Here is an 18,773-nt window from a genome sequence, read left to right as displayed (position 1 = left end):
AGCAGAGATCTTATGGGGAATGACTGAACCTCCCTGGCAGAGCTGGTGGAGGAACGTTGCACATTACCTTCCAGGACTTTGACCAGAGCTGGTACAATCAGTCCCTCACTTTCATGGAAGGACACCTGCCCTTATCCTAATCAACAAAAGGAGATAAGTGATCCATTGAAGCAAAAATGAAATTTGGAGTACTCTCAGGGATGTGACCTGGAGTATCTGGAAAAATACCCTGTCCATATTCTGGTATATTAGATTTGGTATGCGAAGAGACCAGAATATGAATCTCCACATCCCATCCACTTGGTGAGCTGACAGCTCACACAGGAACATCATCTAATAATCTCAATATGCTATAACGAAAAAACCCAACTTCCAGCCAAAAACTCATAGCAGCAAAATATATCTCAGCCTGTTTCATCCAAAACTCCATGCTTCCAACTTAAAATTTCTTAATAGATAGATAGCTTTTCCCTTGAAGGCTAAGAAAAAGGCTTGCTCTCAAGGAGGTAGCAAGCTTTTGAGTTAAGAAGCCCTTGTATAGTGTGACTTGTTGGCAGCTTCCTCCTTACATGTAACAGTTCTGCTTTCACAATTTTGGGTTGGTTTTGTTATTCTTTTAAAAATTGTTATGGCATTTTATTTTTTACTTGTTTTACCATTCTTCACTTTCAACAGTCGATTGATTGCAGCACATGTGAAGCCTCTTTTAAACAGAATAGTTCACATACTTCTCAACTTTATCCTGAACCAGATTGCTCTGACTGAGCTTAGAGGAGGAAGCATGAACACTGCCCCTGGCCTACAGTGTGGCTGGCTTCACAGAGGAAAGCTACCTCTGTTCTCATTTTGTCCTCTGATTCTCTAAGTTACTGGCGGAGTGATCTGTACATTCCTCTTACCAATTGCCTAGAGAAGAATTCTCAAAAGAAGGAAACAAATTCTATCTGCATTTAAAGTCTTGTTCAAGCCTTAAAGTAAATCTTAGCTTCATACTGCCATGCTGTCACATAATCACTCTCTGCAATGTTTAGTACTGGGCAAAGTGTCCTCAAGGAGCAGCCAAGAGCTAAATTCAGTGGATGATGATACACCAATAAAAGTGAGCTTCCAAAGTGCCAAACACATGTATTTTATTATGGTCATGGTGGCTGCAGCAGAACCAAGGGGATTATCTGTCACTGAGATAAAAAATTCAATTTGAGACAGACTCAGTGCAGAATCTCAGGACAGAGCCTTAAAAAGTTATTCCAGTCTTAGGCAGAATAGTAAGTTGCTTTCTGGCAGGATAATATAAGCCTATTAAGAAGGTGAAAAAGCAATGCTAACTGCTACATCCTTTGTGGGTGCACTGGTTCATGCTGGTGGCATATGTGGGTCTGGAGATCCCTGTTCTCTCACCCAGCCAGTTCTAGCGTGTAGCTCTGTGAGGAGTTTCTGGAGAGGAAGATGAAAATTTTTCTCTGTGCCCCATATCTGGGCAGCCCTTATTAGTATTGCCAGGCCTGTGAGAGAGAGATTATGCTTTGAATGCAACCTGAGGTCTGTTTCTCAGTTAAATAATTTCAGATCATATGAAGCTGGAAAGGATCATTAGATTATTTAAAACGAAACGTATATTTCAGGCTAATTAATTTTAAATTGTACCAATCTTCAGAAACTTGATAAAGCCCCAGACTGAAGCATTCTGGTCTTCAGGAGATCAAATTGCTTGTGCCACAGGAATAGCTGAGACAAAGATGGTTAGACATCTTATTTGTCTTTAATACCTGGATGTCACAGATGGATACTTGATTTTTCTCACAACAGAGGAGCTTGATCCTGTTCCTGTACTGTGCTGCTTGAAATGTCTAGATCACACATGTCTCTACTGCAACGCTTGCTTACCTAGAGGAGAAATATTGCAAAAAAGAGGGGAAGAATTACTGAGGGCCAGTGGAAGAGTGTGGACAATGCAACTGCTCCTGTCTTTCAGAAAGTCACACAGATTTTTGTCTTCATTCTTTCGTAGTGAACTGGACTACCATGACGCTGCAAGTGTCAATGATAGATGCCAAAAGATATGTGACCAATGGGACAGCCTGGGAACACTTACTCAGAAAAGGAGAGAGGCACTGGAGGTAAACCATATAACAATGATAAGCAGCTCAGCTGAGGCAGGAAGTGGGGAATGAACCATCTGTTTCAGATCTAGAAACAGTGCTGTTGAGCATCCACTTTGGAATCCAAATAGCAACAAACCCTTTCCTCAGATCTCCTTTTCATTTTAGTGTGGTTTCGTTTGCAAAGAGATTGAATTGCTCAGAGCAGACTTGACAGTACTCAGCTGCCAAGGACAGTTCTAAAGCAGCGACAAATGGCATGTGGTTTATAGTACCACTCTTTGGGAATTTGATGTCCAGCAAGAATAACAAAAGCCATTAGGTGCTTACCTTTTCATACTTGTCTGAGCTTAATCAGGTGAGGTACAGGATAATGGCCAGCACTGGGTTAATTTTTTTGGTAGCGGGTATTCCAAAGCACTGAGATACTTTCCAAAATCTTGTTCCTTAAGAAAAGAGGAAGTCGCACCCATGTATGCCAAGGTGGAAAACATATGTCTAACTCTTCCTTTTTATACTTAAAAGAAATTACTAAAGCAAGATTAGCAGATTTTAATTGATTTGCAATAGATCACAATAACAAAAATACTTAAAATATCAGTAGTGAGCAATTTCACCTGTTATCCTTCAAAGGCATACACTCTTTTTAACATGTTGGATATGAATATCTTTACTGCAATTAGTCCTATTGCCTTGAGTAAGAACCCTTAAAGCAGGTGGTGAAATCAGTCAACCATACAATCAATTGCTTTTGAAAAGATGAGGCATGACTTTGTGCATGGGTGGGTGTGTATGTACAGTTAGGTCTTGCCCTAGTAACGAAGGAATGTACCTTTCCCAACCTCTACAGAGGACAGAGAAGTTGCTCGAAACGATTGATCAGCTTCACCTGGAGTTTGCCAAAAGAGCTGCTCCTTTCAACAACTGGATGGAAGGTGCTATGGAAGACCTACAGGACATGTTTATTGTTCATAGCATAGAGGAAATTCAGGTAAATCATTGTCTATTTTTTGGCTTACAGACATAGGGAAAACAAGAAAGGAAGCTTTTCCTTCCTAGAGAGTAGAACACGTGTAACGAAAAAACCTCCCATATCTGTCTTGATGTTTTCTTTGTGATAGGCAATGTCTGCTCTATTATAAATAAGGTTTCTCATTGGTATGAAAGCATATTCCAGACATCATGGAAGAAGCAATGGTCCTGATAAAGTCAATGAGGCTTTTTCATGAATGTATCTACATGTATTATTTCTTGTATCTACAGATACATGTAGACAGGGTGTTTGAGAGGCTGAGAGAGGAACTGTGCTTATTTACAGCAGATGTTCCAGATGTTGGAAGAAACATTAAAGTTTTCATGCTTTCCCTCTCTGTTTCTGATTTTAGAGTTTAATCTCTGCACACGATCAATTTAAAGCTACTTTGCCAGAGGCAGATGGTGAAAGACAGGCCATACTGTCAATCCAGAATGAAGTTGAAAAAGTTATTCAGAGTTACAGCATGAGAATAAGCGCAAGCAATCCTTACAGCACTGTTACTGTGGAAGAGATTCGTAGCAAGTGGGAAAAGGTAATGTGTGCTAAATACATAAAGGACGTGGTAACATAGTATTCAAGTTTAGGAATACTGAGAATATTCAGAGTACTTTACAATAAATCTGTAAATTAATCTAGATAACCAGATGCCGGAATGAACTTTTTACAGTATCTAATGCTCTCTCTTATGTTTGCTAGGCTCACTTCACAATATCCCTTACTCCCATCACTCAACATTATCTAAGTCCTTTTTGGCAGGGCAAGAGAAACATGTGTTGGGGCTACTGCAGAGCTGGTGTCTGGCCAGTGGATGGGCCAGGGGATGCCATGAGAAGAAGAGAAAATGATTGCATTCTTTCTCTCAATATAAACAGTAGTTTGTGTGTCTTTTTTATGCTTTTCACAAATGTTGTAAAAAATTAGCATCTTTGGGACCATTAATGTTCTGTCCAGTTACACTGAAATTGGCAATTACCTTAAGAAATTACTGAGGAGGGATTAAAGAGAGGCTCCTTGAGCAATCACACAAACTTTATTTCATTAGGAACCAAGACAGATACTATGCTGAAGGTAAATGATTGTGTAGAATGTATGAATTTACCAAATATATAAACTTACACACCCTCAATGGGTTATAAAAACCAAGCAATAAGGACTAAATTCAGAATCTCCCAGGGCAATCCAGAAGGGTAAGCAAAAAAAAAGCATTTGCAGTGTATTAGAGACCTTCAGATATACATGATGGACAGAATGTGTCTCATGTTATCCTACCGTAATGGCTGTGCTTGAATGTAATGTTTTGCCCCAGCTATTCTTAGCACAATTACTTAGAGATTGAAAAATCACCTGTGTTTCAAAAGAAAAACAAAGTAACTGTTCTAATAGCAGTTCAAGTTAAATAATTGTCTTGCACTTGAATCCATTCAGAGGTGAGAATTTCTTCTCTCTCCATGTCAGTCTCTCTGGTCAGGCTGCCTAAGACCATATTAGCAATTTCTTATGTTAGCACAGAATTGGTAAATAGTGATAATGTTTCTGGCTTGTCCTTCTGATACCAACCTTCAGACCAATAAGAAAAAATTAGTAACTGTAGATTTATTTCTTCCATTTGTTTTTAAACTATTCAATTGTGCCTACTCACACTCAGCGCTTTCCCACTGTAACAGGTGAAGCAGCTGGTACCTCAGAGGGATCAATCCTTGCAGGAGGAGCTAGCCCGCCAGCATGCCAATGAGCGCCTGCGTCGCCAGTTTGCTGCTCAGGCCAATGTCATTGGGCCATGGATCCAGACCAAGATGGAGGTGAGTGTCAGACCCTCACGCAGAAGCTGATGAACAAAGTGGTTTAAAATTTTTTCTCTCAGCTTTATATACAGGACAACAGCAATTTCCATGATAGTTCAGCTGTTTGATCCTGAAGTATTTAGCACCTGTTAAGATGATTTTTAAAACTGTGGAAGTTTGTACAAGTGCTACCTTGATGGTGCAAAGGAGATGTGGCTTTGAAAAATCCATCACTAAACAATTTCTGTTTAGCTTCTGATTTCTGTAGAGGAAAGATACCAGGATCACTGGGGTCTCTGTACTAATTCCAGAAATAAATATGCCACATTTCTTTTGAAATGTGTTTTCTGTAGTAAAATTTCTTGTCTCCATTATATGAAAGTTCTATTAGTATTGCTTCTTAGTATGAAAATATTACATACTTATCTGAACGTTGGTCAAATTAGCAAATTCGAATGTTAAATTTTGCGGGGCTGGGGGGGGTGTCTTTGTTTCTTTTGACAGGAAATTGCCCGCAGCTCTATTGAAATGACAGGGCCTTTGGAGGACCAGATGAATCAGCTGAAGCAATATGAGCACAATATCATTAATTATAAACACAACATTGACAAACTGGAAGGAGATCATCAGCTTATACAAGAAGCCCTGGTGTTTGACAACAAGCACACCAACTATACTATGGAGGTAGCCATTTACTCCCTTTTGCACTTGTTAGTTTATTCTGCCCTCTTCTGCCATATAACTACCTTCCCTGAACTGAAGAGACAGCAACAGAGGATGGAATTTGGCAGACTTTCTGATAATCTCATAAGACTTGTTTTATTTTCACTTATTTTTACTTTTGGTGAAGAAGTACCCATTTAGAAACCAGTTCCATATTTTTCTGAAGGTAATTTTTATTTTTAATGATCCTTGGTCATAATATAGAGTTAGTGGTATGGAAAAGGCATCACATAAATATTTAGAACTGATTTTTTGCTTACTGTACTTTTTATACTCCTAGAAGAATGTATTTGGTTCTTTAATAAATCAGTATTTTCTCTCTCATAGCACATCCGTGTTGGATGGGAGCTCCTACTTACCACCATTGCTCGAACTATCAATGAGGTTGAGACTCAGATCCTCACAAGAGATGCCAAGGGTATCACCCAGGAACAAATGAATGACTTCAGAGCATCATTCAATCATTTTGACAGGGTACAGTACTCCTGCTTTTTCTCAACTATCAATATTTATTGTTCCCCAAACCAAGTTCTTTTCATTCCAAATGTAAGCCTTTTAAAAAACTGCAAATGCAGTAGCAATGAGCTCTTTTTAAAACAGCAAAAAAGATCTGTTAACAAAGAATTTACAGCCTTATGAAATCATAGCATTGTACAGATACATTAAAGATTAATATTTACTCTTTAAATGTAATGCAGAATTATAGTTCTGCTAATATGGTTGAGTATTTGTTCAAATAACAGGCAAAACTGGATAAATCTGTGTGTTTTGGAAAATAATGTACCCCTTTATTTTAAAGCAGTGCAGGATGTTCTATGTACTTGCCAGCCACTTCCATCTCATTAAATTTAGCTGTAATCTGGACTACAGGTTTGTTTTTTTTTAGTTAGATTCACAACTTGTCCCCCTAGAAATAGATTTGTAGGGAATATAGCACTGACAGCTGTCAAGGAAAATCCTTTATTTTTCTGGCTGTATGTGGGAAATAAGAGGCTGGTTTTTTCAGTTGTCTAATCATAGATGAATAAAAAAGTAGGAATGAAAACACTGTTGTGAAGAAACTTAACTCACTCCTTCTGTAAGTTACACAGTATTCAGGGATAGAAGGTTAAAAAGATAGCTATTAATAGTCACAATACCAAAATACATGCAGACAGGAATCTGACATTCCCAGTTGGAGAACAATCTATACATAAGTTAGCTCTGCTGGCTCTGTGCTCACATGAACCCACCTTCAAAACCAAGTTCACATATTAAATACTGAAAAAAGATTACCATAATGCAGCACCAGGCTGCATTTTCCCAGGACTGCTGTCTTTTTCCCAGGACAGATTCCTGTAGTTGGCAGACTGTGCTTAACCCCCGCCTTATATTCTGTTATCACATGAGTCGGCTCCTTCAAATCATTTCAGGCTATAGCAAAATGCCACTTTCTTTTCACTGACATCTGTTTGTCCAGCTCTACTCAAAATGGTTACCCATACCTGGACTTATACTTGATGTGCATTGGATGCTGACAGCCATACTTTGCTAAATATTCTTTAGAATATCCTTAATTGTTTAGAAGAAAAAGCAGAACTGCCAAACCTCTGCTTTCTGAAGAAACACACAAGCATAGGAAAAGTTAGCTACACAGGAACCAGGAACAGATTTTATGGAAAATCTTAATGTGATTCTAGTGCAGCATAATTCCTTTTTGTATTTTCTAAGGAAGCAGAAGATAACATCACAGAAGCAGAGATAAATATCCTGGGGTGGAAGGAAGTAGCATACTAAATGTCTTCCCCAATGCACTGGAGCAGATAACTGAGCAATTAGAGCTATTAAAAGCAGACAGAGTACCAGGCCTGGATAAATTACACACCAGGATTTGAGAGACCCTATTAAGGGAAACCAGGGACTTTGCACAAAGATTTGACAGCTCCCTAATGATAAGCAAGCAAGGTGACTGAATCCTAGTATGTCTTAGACTAGATGGCCATTTCTAGCATCTCTGTTTCTTTGTGGTTCATAGATGATTTCTCTGCCACGCTCACAGCAGGGCTGGTTCAGTGACTGAGGAAATATTACGGGCATCTCTTCGTGCCTCAGAAGGTCTTGAGGGGAGAAGCTAAATCCTACGCTAACCAGCCCTTTTGTTATGGATCTTTAGGCTTTGCAGATACAGTAAGACTGAGATACCGAAGGATACAACAGAGCAAGGCCTTAGGAAATATTGTATGGCCTGGAAAAGGGTACTCATATCACACAGCTGCAGGCAGGTTGGAGATGGGCTATGACAGTAACGTGCAACACAGAAGTGCTTCCCAGCTCCTAGATCCTTGCCTGTCCTTGGCTGTCTGCTTTCTTCAGGCGGTAATGAGTCACGGCTCCTAGCAGGGTCCCTTCTGCCCTTGCTTCAGTTGCAGGAAGCCTCAGTGGCTGGGTCAGTAGTGGAAGGAGATAGATCAGTTTCTGTGGCCTCAACAACCTGGGCCTCAGCTGCAAGTTTAGCTGCAGACCTTACCTTCCCCCATGACAGATAAAATCCAAAGGCCCTAAAAAAGATGCCTGGAAGGATCACGTTAAGGGAAGGACTGTTTTCCATATGCCCCCTTTAGTATACTCCTTCCCTTAGCATCAGACATGGGAAATTGGTCTAGGAGGGCTTTTGCACTGACACAGTGCAACAATTATGTTCTTAGTAGCATAATGCAAGTTAAAGAAAGGAAGAAGGTTAAGATCGAAAACCACTCAGCCATCCAACCAGGCTTTCTGGAGGGGACAGATAGTAGAAACACTGATAAAAGAGGAGCTTATACTGATTAAATTACACTGTAATTTAATGGACAGATGCGACTCAATCTACACAGGCTAGAAGGAGACATTGGACAAACATGTTTGAGAGAGGCAGGCTTGTTTTACATTTTTATGTCCTTGCACTCGAATATTTAGTGTAGGTGAATAAAGGAAACCCAGAGTGCTTCAGGGTTACTTCGGGGTACACAAAATAATGAAGACTCTAAACATGGAATTTAGATAGAGAAGGCAGTAATGGATTCTTTTATGGTCTCAATTACCTTAAATAGAAATTAAGATGAAATTTGATCATCTGAACGTAAGCACTAACATGAAAAATACTGGCTTCTCCATGTCAGACAGAATTAGCAGTATATGTAATAATTTTGTTGTGCTTAGCAGCATTTCCGAATGCCTGACATAGTTTAAAAAATACACTGAAAGAATTGGACTGCTATTCACAATGATGAATAGCCAGACAAGATACCCAAAATTAATACTGTCCCTGATGAGTAGGCTTTAAATACCTAACCACAACAGAATCATTTATGCATGCTATAGCTCGGACTTCCGTGGCATTTCTCCAATTTAAGACATATCTTAATGCTTGACTCTTAGTGTGTCTCGAGGATGTCAGCAGAATACTAATATGCAGACTAGCTCCCTTCCCCATTTTAAAGAATGTATTTTGGTACACATAAACCTAACAACTTTTTATGGAGTGCTTCTAGAAACAACTTTCTTTGCTTATAAATCTGAGGAAGGAACCCCTACCTTCCCGCCCAGGAAGAATATATATATAAAAAAAATATCTTACAGTTCATAATCCATTATGGGGCTTAATTCTGCAGTTGTTAATCCTCTGAAACAGAGCTAAATAATTGGGTGAATTGTTTTAAATGGCTTCTACATGTTGAATATTTAAAAGAAAACTATTTGTTATTTTACAAAGTTGCGGGGGGCCCTACATTACCCCTGATTCTCAAACTGCAGTGAGTAAGCAAGCACCATGCATGTAAGAATTACAAGAGGAGGAAGAACTGTGTTTCCTTCCGTGCATCCACCAGCAGAGATGTGTTACAAGTCATCCTCATTGAAGGCAGTGGTAATACACTATCTCCCTTGGGGCAAGGCAGCAGCCCTCTAGGCTCCTGTGTTTCCAACAGGCATGTGTGCACACTGGTACCCCACAGGTTATTCCTGAGGATGCTGCTGCTTACCCACTCCTCCTTGCTGGAGGCTGTGCCTGAAGGCACAGTCTAGTTGTAGGTATAAATATAAATCTTTAGCAATGCTGGTATATTTCCTTCCTTAATGTGACTGCATAGAGGAAAAAAAGAGAAAGTGGGACACAATGTCTGAATCACAGAAGCAGTTTAGAACTGTTCCAAATGGTGCATAGCTGAATTATGGTATGCAGACAAATTGGGACACCAACACAGATATGTTGTCAGTCACTGGTTTTGAAGTCTTTTTATGCAGGAATTCCTTTTTCAGATTCAGTATATTTAGTAAATTCTAAATAAGACTGCAAAGTATGTGATAAAATATCCTCAGCCACTCTGCATGTAATATCCTAATGGCTGTTAATATATTCTACTATGGATTTTTATGCAAACTACAGGTTTTAAGTAGGAGCTGTGCAGAACAATAGCATCATGCCACCCTATATTCTGCTAACAGAAAAACAACAGCTCCCTATTAAGTAACCACATGATCAGGCTTATGTAGGTCAATTAGCATTCAGGAGACTGAAGGACATATTTAAGAATGGATTACTTTGACTCAGAAGCTCACTTGTTTATAAGGCCACATATAAATCACGAAGGGGAAGGATAAGATTTCTGGGGACTAATAATGAAAGATGGAGGGGGATTTCAGTGTTTTACTTTGCATTGATAGGAAAAGATGAACAAGGCAAAGTTATTTATATGCTTTATAAAACTAATTTCAGTGCTTAATGTTGCTCTGCAAAAAACAAAGAACAATTTCCCAATGAGAAAGCGCTTGCATGGGCTTGATCTATGCATTAATTGCAAAATACCATTGTATCCCATGAAACTCTCATATACTGCAAAGGCAAAGATGCCTTTTTAGGCCATATATGATGCAGATTAAAAAAAAACACTATGAGAATATAAGAACCTGCCATAGCACGTGGCACAACTACTTGGACCTTACTGGGGAGTCCCACTTAACCAGATGATGGTTGTGAGCTCCAGCACAGCCATTGTGCTCCTCTCCTAAAGCAAATGGTTTCTTGGTAGGTGTGCTGGCCTCTGTCACTCCTGTCTGCCCTTCGCTACCTGTTGCACAACTACCGCTGCCATGTGTGCCTGGTTAGGGAGCTTGTGCACATACTGACCACGCATCCTCCTGGTGTAGTCAAGTAGCTAATAGTCCTCTACAGATGCCTGGTAGAGGAGATGGAGGCACAGGATTTGCCTCCTAGCTCCCATTTTTATACCATTTTATTTGCAGTCACACAGTAAAATCTTTGGCTTTAGAAATAAGGTAAAATGAGCTGACTTCGCTCCTGGTGGGACCTGCTGTAGCCTGTCTCCAGGATGTTTTTTGAAAGTTTCAAGCCAGCCTGGATTAACATTTTCAGAATGATAAAATAAACCATTTTGAATGCTTTATAGCAGGAATGATCCTGTAAAATGGAAATATTAAAGGAAAAAAACTTCACTGTTATGATGGCTTTTAACTAAATGCTGCTCCAGCTTTGCAGCTTTGCTTTATCTCTTGTCATTGACTTCCCGCTGTTATTTTTCATCTTCCCTTTATGGAGCTGGTGGAGGTTGATGCAGAGGGAGTCAATATAATAACAGCATGATATGTCAAAAATGCATGGCATTATGAACTTAATAAAGCACCACTTTATCCTATTACTATAATAATAAACCTAGTGCATTTGTTAAAACTCCTATAATTTTAGTTATGCATAACTATACAGAAATTTTAAAAAAGAAATTATTCATCTAGTAGGCAAATATGTAGCAGACAGAAAACCTTGGATCTTCTCCAAACTGTCAGTCTGTAAAATCAATAAGGGTAATAATTTTTTATCTTAGAACATCTCTTTAATTGTATTCATGTTAACTCAATCTGAAGTACACCTCTGATAGGACACATTTTGTACAAATGGGAAGAAAAAGACGAGACAGTCTGTTTTTAAGAAGATAGTGTGAATTTCTTGACCTGCAAAATGGAAAAAAATATTGGTTCAAAACAATGATCCAGTTTGATGTGATGTTACTAGGAGCCATTTAACCTGGAAATCAATGGGGCTTTTTTAAAGTCAGTTTTCAAAGCAAAACCTTACTGGATAGATTATTAAAGAAGACAGATAACTGAAAATAAGTTATGTCACTTATAAATTCATTTTGGGTCTAGACAAGAAATCAATTGTTTTGTTCTACTCTCTCTTGAGATATGCATATGCAGTTGTTAAGTAATATTATCAGATCAAGAGTGAAGTAACAGTAATTGAGTGGGGAAAAAATGTTTTACCCAGGTTCAGTGATCTTTTTACTGCATCTCTCACACACTGTATGACAATAGAAAACGAAGGAAGCAAAAATGTTAAAAAAGTACCTGTAGAGGAAGCACAGTTTTAACTCTGTAGTTGAAGTAAGGACCCTCTTCTACTAAGAAAAAAACTTAAAGCATGAAACTGCAAAAGTTGTACACTTTTAGGTAATTCATTCCAATATGTTGACGCTACATTTCCATGAACTTCTGTAAAAACATGGTTATTAATACAAGAGTAGAATGTTCTGTACTAACCAACTAACCTGATCTGTGATTTTTCTTTCTTTCCTTTCACCTTCCCAAATGCATGACCTGTGATGGGATGCTAGGATGAATCTGACAATCTACATTCTGATGAATTTAAAGCCTGCCTCATCAGTCTAGGACAGGTTGGAAATGACCTGCAGGTAGAGGAAACTGATATTGTTCTGTTTTCGGATAGGCCAATATAATAATAGCCAAAGAGGTTGTGGATTTAAACTCCAATGTATTGATCATAATGCTTTAAAAACATCCTGCCTCTGGGAAGACAATTGGATTAGATGGACTGTCAGCATCACTTGGAACCATATTTTTCTATGCGTTTTCCAAAGATTTTTCAGGTTGTTTCTTTTACTTGGTTTGAGATGTTTTATTTGGACTTTACTAGATAACTATGGGGAGCTCCTATGCTTCTTGCACTCAGACTCTTGCTAATTTTCATTTCCTCAGACTCAATACAAGCTCTCTACTGCTCTCTCCTGATTTAGGATGACACAATTCTCTCCTACATTGTATCACAACACAGAGGAAACATTTATTTACCTTCTTACTATCATGCCATTTAATGTTTATGCAGCTTTGAGTCAGGGATGCCACAGATACGTTACTGCCTGGAAAATGAGCAACTTCCTTATATACAAGGTCTTCAAGCGACCTCCTTGTAAGTCTTGCAAGTCTCATCCTTTAAGCCAGTATGCACATCTCTTTGCTGTAGTCCAGGTCTTGATAGCCTGCAGCCAGAAGGAAAATCCCTGTACTTATTTCCCATATGTCAGCAGACAGCTCTCGTGTTGTACCTACCTTAGCCTTGGAGTGGAATATTTGAAATAGTCAGTGAAACACTATTTTCAGACTGTTTTTAACTATACTTTTAGTCACTACAGCATCCCATGCAGAACCTTTCAAAGACATTTCATATCAGGGAGGCAGCTTGAGCATGTCCTGAGTTTGACTAGTGTAGTAACAAACTTTTCTCCTTGCCCTTCTCTTTGTCTTCTCTGGTTGTGTTCTCTGTATTCTTGTCTTGTGCACATCCTCTTCTCCCTTATCTCTCCCCTGACCTTTCCTGATGTTACTTTTTGTGGTGAAAATGTCTGTTTCCTGTGTGTAATATGTTAGTTACTTCTTCCTCCTTTAAAACTGATGATGGTTCTGGTGACCTGCTTGGGCAATATCAATGAATACTGTTCATACACTGGATCCAATATGCCAATGGTCTAAACTCATCATCTCTCTGGAAATGACCTTGGATTCTTCAAACCTTCCCTTCTATATTTCTTACATTGTTTTGGTCAATAGAGGAAGAATGGATTGATGGACCATGATGATTTCAGAGCTTGCTTAATTTCGATGGGTTATGATTTGGTATGAATTTTAAGAAATGATGGCAACTGATTCTGCTTACAGCTTATAACATTAACCACAGCAACACTAAAGCTTATTTAAATAGACAGAATACTAATCATATAATTTACACTAGAGATACTAATTTGTTTTTTTGCTTTTTCTCTGTTTTCAAATCATTAAAAAGGAAGTTAAAACTAGATACTTTAGAATCATATTCTATGGTCGCTGCATTGCCCTTTGAATTAAGGAAACTTTAAAAGTTGAAATTAACAGTTATTAAATAATTTTTTTTCTTTCTCCTTTTTTATCTGCATGATGAATAATGAGTTTGGTGCTGTTTAATTCTCATAAACTAGCTTTGGGGGTTGCATTTTCTTTCCTTCACTTCTTTATTCTAAAATTTTCCCCCCAAATTCACCGTTGAGTGGAAAAAAGGAGTAGCCTTAGTTGAACTGTCCTATATTTGACATGAAATTTTCAGAATTGTTTCCCTTACTACTTAGTTCACTGGGTCTGCAAGTACACTGCTTCTTGGACTATTGTTTCACCTCCCTGTGTGGTACCTAAATTACAGTGGTTTTAGGATGGGGTGGAAAACAAAGTGTTAAGTTAAAACGAGTTAAACAGGCATTGAGGAAGGGTGGGTGGGGGGAGAGGTTGCAGAAAATTAATTGAAAGGTACATGCTATGTATTTAAGACAAAGAATACATTTTTGAAAAGCACCAAGTCCTTTTGACAAAAGAGGCATGGGCATTTAAGATCCCAGATTTGATTGTCTCTGACATTAATGATCCTAAGTCAGGCAGATGCTTTAAAGGCTTTGTAACCACTGGTCCCTGCTGGTTCATGAGAGACACAGACTGTTGGCGATTGATATTACAGTGACCATTTTTTTTGTTTCGGATTCTGTGAAAGGGTGAAGCTGAGTTTGCCCGAATCATGTCTCTGGTTGACCCCAATGGGCAAGGAACAGTCACTTTCCAGTCCTTCATTGACTTCATGACCAGAGAAACAGCAGACACAGACACGGCTGAGCAAGTGATAGCTTCCTTCAGAATCCTGGCTTCAGATAAGGTCAGTTGTCATGCTGCTGCCTGTAAGGATTCAACAACTCTCCTATTTAGCCCTTCTTTGCTGAAAGTCTTGCACAAGCCTTTTAGTAATAGCGAAGCTTTGTTTTCAGTCTGTAAGACTTCAGAGAAAGTGCTTGCCTTTGGAACCAAGTCTCTTAGCTGAAATGGATGCAGAATTCAAGACTTGGTCTGTATACCCCCATATCACAAAGAGCCAACATAAAATTAGACATCTTAGACAAGACAGTTTGTCTGTATAATGGATATGTTGTACATCAGGTTATTTCCACACAACAGCCTTGATTAGAGAGCCAATCATTCTGCCTTTCATGCTGTAGTCTGGATGTTTCAATGCAGAGTTTGGCCCTCTAGAACATAGCCTGGGTCAGTTGCACAAGACTACACCAAAATGCGAGCCATGTTGTGACCTGACAGCTCATTCAACAGGGCGATGCAATGTGGTGTGCCCCTATCCTAGGAGCAGCAGGAGGAGGAAGCCTCCTCTAGTTACTGGGTTCGCGGAGGAAGCTCCCCAATTTGGCATGCTTTCCTACCCATAGCCAGATCCACTGGTGAGTGAGTGGTGTATGAAGATGAAAGGGAGGTTAATGGCAACACAGGAGCTTCTGGAGGAGTCAGGGCCATAAACAGTGCTGCCAGGAAACCAGTCCTGTGCTGTGGAGAAAGGAGAGATCACAGCAGTACAGGTCTATTTGCCCAAGCTTGCTCTATTGATTTTCTCATTCTGGCTGTTTGTATTGATTTTGTGATCTCAGTTGCTGTGGACCACGATTTGAATTCCAGACATGTTCCTAGTAGGAATTCATGTGGAAGGTGAAAGCCAAGGTCTCAGGAAAAAATGTTTTTCATTATGTTGCTATTCTGAGTAATGTCAAGTCTGTTAACAGGGGGTATCCTTCATATCATAAATGCAAACCATTAAGAGCAATAATGCATCCTTCATTACAAATGTATTAGAACCTTGAAACTAATAGGATCTAACTGAAAATGTGTCTGTCCTGTCACTGCAGAAGGGGAAGTAGTACACTTTAGAGATACTGACCATGAGATATCCATGGATGGGCTGTATCAGTAGCCATGTACCCATGGCTGCACAGTGCTCCGTAGCTAACACACACAGTCACATATCCTGAGACTGGATTTTGACCTACCAGTTTGTTGGTAGGAGTGTCCCTTTCAAATCATCATTAGGGATGGAATTTACTGCGGAAAATATTTAGTCTCAGAAAAATAGGCAGGATGTCCAAGTTTATTAGTCACAGCTACAGAAAATAAATATACTTTGTGTCTTTGAAGAATACATACTGAATTTGTCAATCCTTTCCCCCCTCCCAGCCTTATATCCTGGCAGATGAGTTGCGTCGAGAGCTGCCTCCTGAGCAGGCTCAGTACTGCATCAAGAGAATGCCTCCGTACACTGGCCCAGGTTCTGTTCCTGGGGCTCTGGATTACACCTCGTTTTCATCAGCACTGTATGGAGAGAGCGACCTCTGATTCTGTAATTGGCCGTATTCATAGTAGACACTAAAAATACCCCCCTTATTGCCCAGATTGCTTCTCAAAAGCTTTGACAAGCTGATTTAAAAATGAGTTTTACAAATACAGTAGGTACCGTCAGTGTAAAGTGCTAATAACTAAAGTAACTAGTGTATATTAAAGTGTGTGGCACGCTAGATTTCTGCATTGTTGGTTTTAGGTTGTCTGTCCTATACAATGCTAGAAAATATATTAAAAAAAATCGCAAGATACTAACTTTGGAAATATGCATTCAGAAAATAGAATGTAAAACATAAGAACATTGAAACTCACAAAATATTTCTGTATTTTCAAAATGTTTCAATGCCATATGCGCTTCTTTTACAATCTTCATAAAACTATGTTAGAAGTCATGCTTTTTTCTTTTGTAGAGCAATATTATTTTCTCTAATGATTTCTGATTTTGTATGCTTCTACTGGTGGAATTTAATAAAATGTTAAAATACAGATTTTCAGGGAAGAAATATATCAACCAAGTAAACTACTTAATTACAAAAATAATCAGAATGCTATGCTTTTGTCTCTCAAAGATGGTTTTATCTTACCACAAGAAGTTGTAATATAGGGGGGAAAAGCTGATTAAATTGCAGGTTTAGAGTTCTGTAAGCAGTACTTTTTTTTTTAGGCCTTTAACTTTTACAGCTGAGGGAGTACCACTTTTATAATCAGAAATAATAAGGAATCTAATTTCATGTGAGCTGTTTTGTTTTGAAACCCTCTTTCTTGTCTGTGTTGGGCAGTCTTTGTTTCTCAGTATAAGAAAGCCAGCCCCTTGTATTAGTGGGCAATGTTCACCTCTATCCTGCATAATGCAAAATCCCATCTGAGCAAATGTAGTGTGGTTGTCTCGCAGCTTTAACTGTTCAGTACTCAAATCTCAGTTTGTCTTGACTTCTACTGGATCGCAGGCAGTTCTGTCTGTATTGTGCTCCTGTGTGCTAGTTGTTTACTGTTTGTTTTTTTTTCCATCTTGAGAAATGATAGAGAAGTAAAAGCAGTAACTTTTTTACTTGAATCCTACTGACACTGAGGAAATGCAATGTAATCAAACAAAACCATTTACAAATGGTGAAGTGAGCTGTGCAGCCCAGTGCTATTAAAGCAATGATGTGCCTATTAAATAAAGTCTGCTTTTCAAAACCTTATGAGACTCTGTCATTGGCAATCATCTAGTGGTTCCCTCTAAGAACTGGAAACATTTCTGAACATTAAAGGAGATTTCAGTGTGCTAACAGTTCAAAAAAGTATGTCATGCATTTCTATACACTGTGTCTGCATGAAAAACATTCTCTACATGCTGGAGGGACAGGTATGGCTTCATGAAGTGAGATGGAGCTCAGAATGAGTGGGACAGAGTTTCCACTTACATCACCTGAGCACAGATGTCCATAGCCTGTTGGACTCCTAGCTTAGATTGATTTCAGTGAGACTTAGGCACTAATGCTTTTGTACATGTTGGCCTTACCATTTCTGTATCTCTCCTTTTCCTCATGTGCAAAAAAGCACGTGTTAAGTATGCAATGGTGCTTTTACTGGCCTTTGCTTTGAAATCTATGAATGGGAAGCATTAAAAATCTGTGTGTGATTTCAGTCCTAAAGCAGGCATCCTGCAGGTAAGGTACATGTGGTGGGAGCAATTTCAAAACAATCCCAGAGGAGATAGATAGGCAGTGACCAAATACCTCTTCCTCCTCCACCTTGTGTACAAAGGCCAGCAGAGGACTTAGAGAAATGCTAAGGCTAGAATCACATCTCCTACAGTGCATGTGCAGCCTTGCACACAGCCAGAAGCTGCTACTGCCACTGCTGATACTGACATGGTTCAGTGCCATCTCTTTTTGTGATGGCAGCGCCCGTACAAATTAAGTTGGGAAGCTCTGCCTTAAAGCAATGGCATTTCCACCTAAATGACTGCTGGGCAGGCTGAATCCTATTAAAAAATAAATCTGTATATCTCTCATTGTCACAGTTTAATGCAACTGGAAGAATAAAACATTGAGCTTCCAAACGTGGCACAAAAGCAAAATCTCAGCACTACAGGCAGGATTAGGCTAAGAATTGGCACAGAGACAGTTTATATCTGACACCTCTATCGGGTGTCATTCATGTTCTCTACCTGCTAGTTTTTATATTGCAGTATCCTTCCTATTTTGGTAGTATGGAAGAGACTTCTAAACTCCTCCTTTACCTGAATGTTCTGTTGATCAAAGCATGAGAGAAATAATGTTATCAGCAGCAAGAGAAATACTTTTGCAAAGTAATTTTTTCATTCCCATATCAGGTTTCTAATTTCTAAAGTGGAGTGAACAGGGCCAGTGACAGCTGTAGGGATTAATTACCCATCTGTACTTGCCTAAAAATGTTATACCATACTTATTACTTTAATATGCCTTTCACGTTAAAAAAAAAAAAAGATGTATCATAAAGTTATTTCTCCCAGCATCATTTGTTTTTAGGGTAACTAGATTAAATAAGCAAGCTGTGTTATTTTACCCTGAAGAGGGTAAAATTCAAGGTTCTTTAAAATATTATGTGGTCAAGTTCCAGGGCTATGGGTTTGACAGCGAGATTTCCTTTTCC

General features: G+C 39.0%; 1 protein-coding gene across 1 annotated transcript in view; it reads left to right on the top strand.

Annotated features, from left to right (window-relative positions):
• The window catches only part of ACTN2 (actinin alpha 2), a 69,690-nt gene extending 52,352 nt beyond the window's left edge, over window positions 1-17,338 (top strand). Inside the window, exons 13-21 of the mRNA XM_075043211.1 lie at window positions 2,009-2,117; window positions 2,950-3,090; window positions 3,485-3,667; window positions 4,800-4,934; window positions 5,421-5,600; window positions 5,967-6,113; window positions 13,515-13,580; window positions 14,479-14,637; window positions 15,993-17,338. Of these exons, the coding sequence (XP_074899312.1) occupies window positions 2,009-2,117; window positions 2,950-3,090; window positions 3,485-3,667; window positions 4,800-4,934; window positions 5,421-5,600; window positions 5,967-6,113; window positions 13,515-13,580; window positions 14,479-14,637; window positions 15,993-16,151 (1,279 nt within the window). The 3' untranslated portion in view covers window positions 16,152-17,338. The remainder of the gene's footprint in view (window positions 1-2,008; window positions 2,118-2,949; window positions 3,091-3,484; window positions 3,668-4,799; window positions 4,935-5,420; window positions 5,601-5,966; window positions 6,114-13,514; window positions 13,581-14,478; window positions 14,638-15,992) is intronic.
• Window positions 17,339-18,773: the final 1,435 nt, after the last annotated feature.

Source organism: Buteo buteo, chromosome 12 (genome assembly GCF_964188355.1).
Source record: "Buteo buteo chromosome 12, bButBut1.hap1.1, whole genome shotgun sequence".
Lineage (NCBI taxonomy): Eukaryota > Metazoa > Chordata > Aves > Accipitriformes > Accipitridae > Buteo > Buteo buteo.
This window is presented reverse-complemented; position numbering and strand designations above follow the sequence as displayed.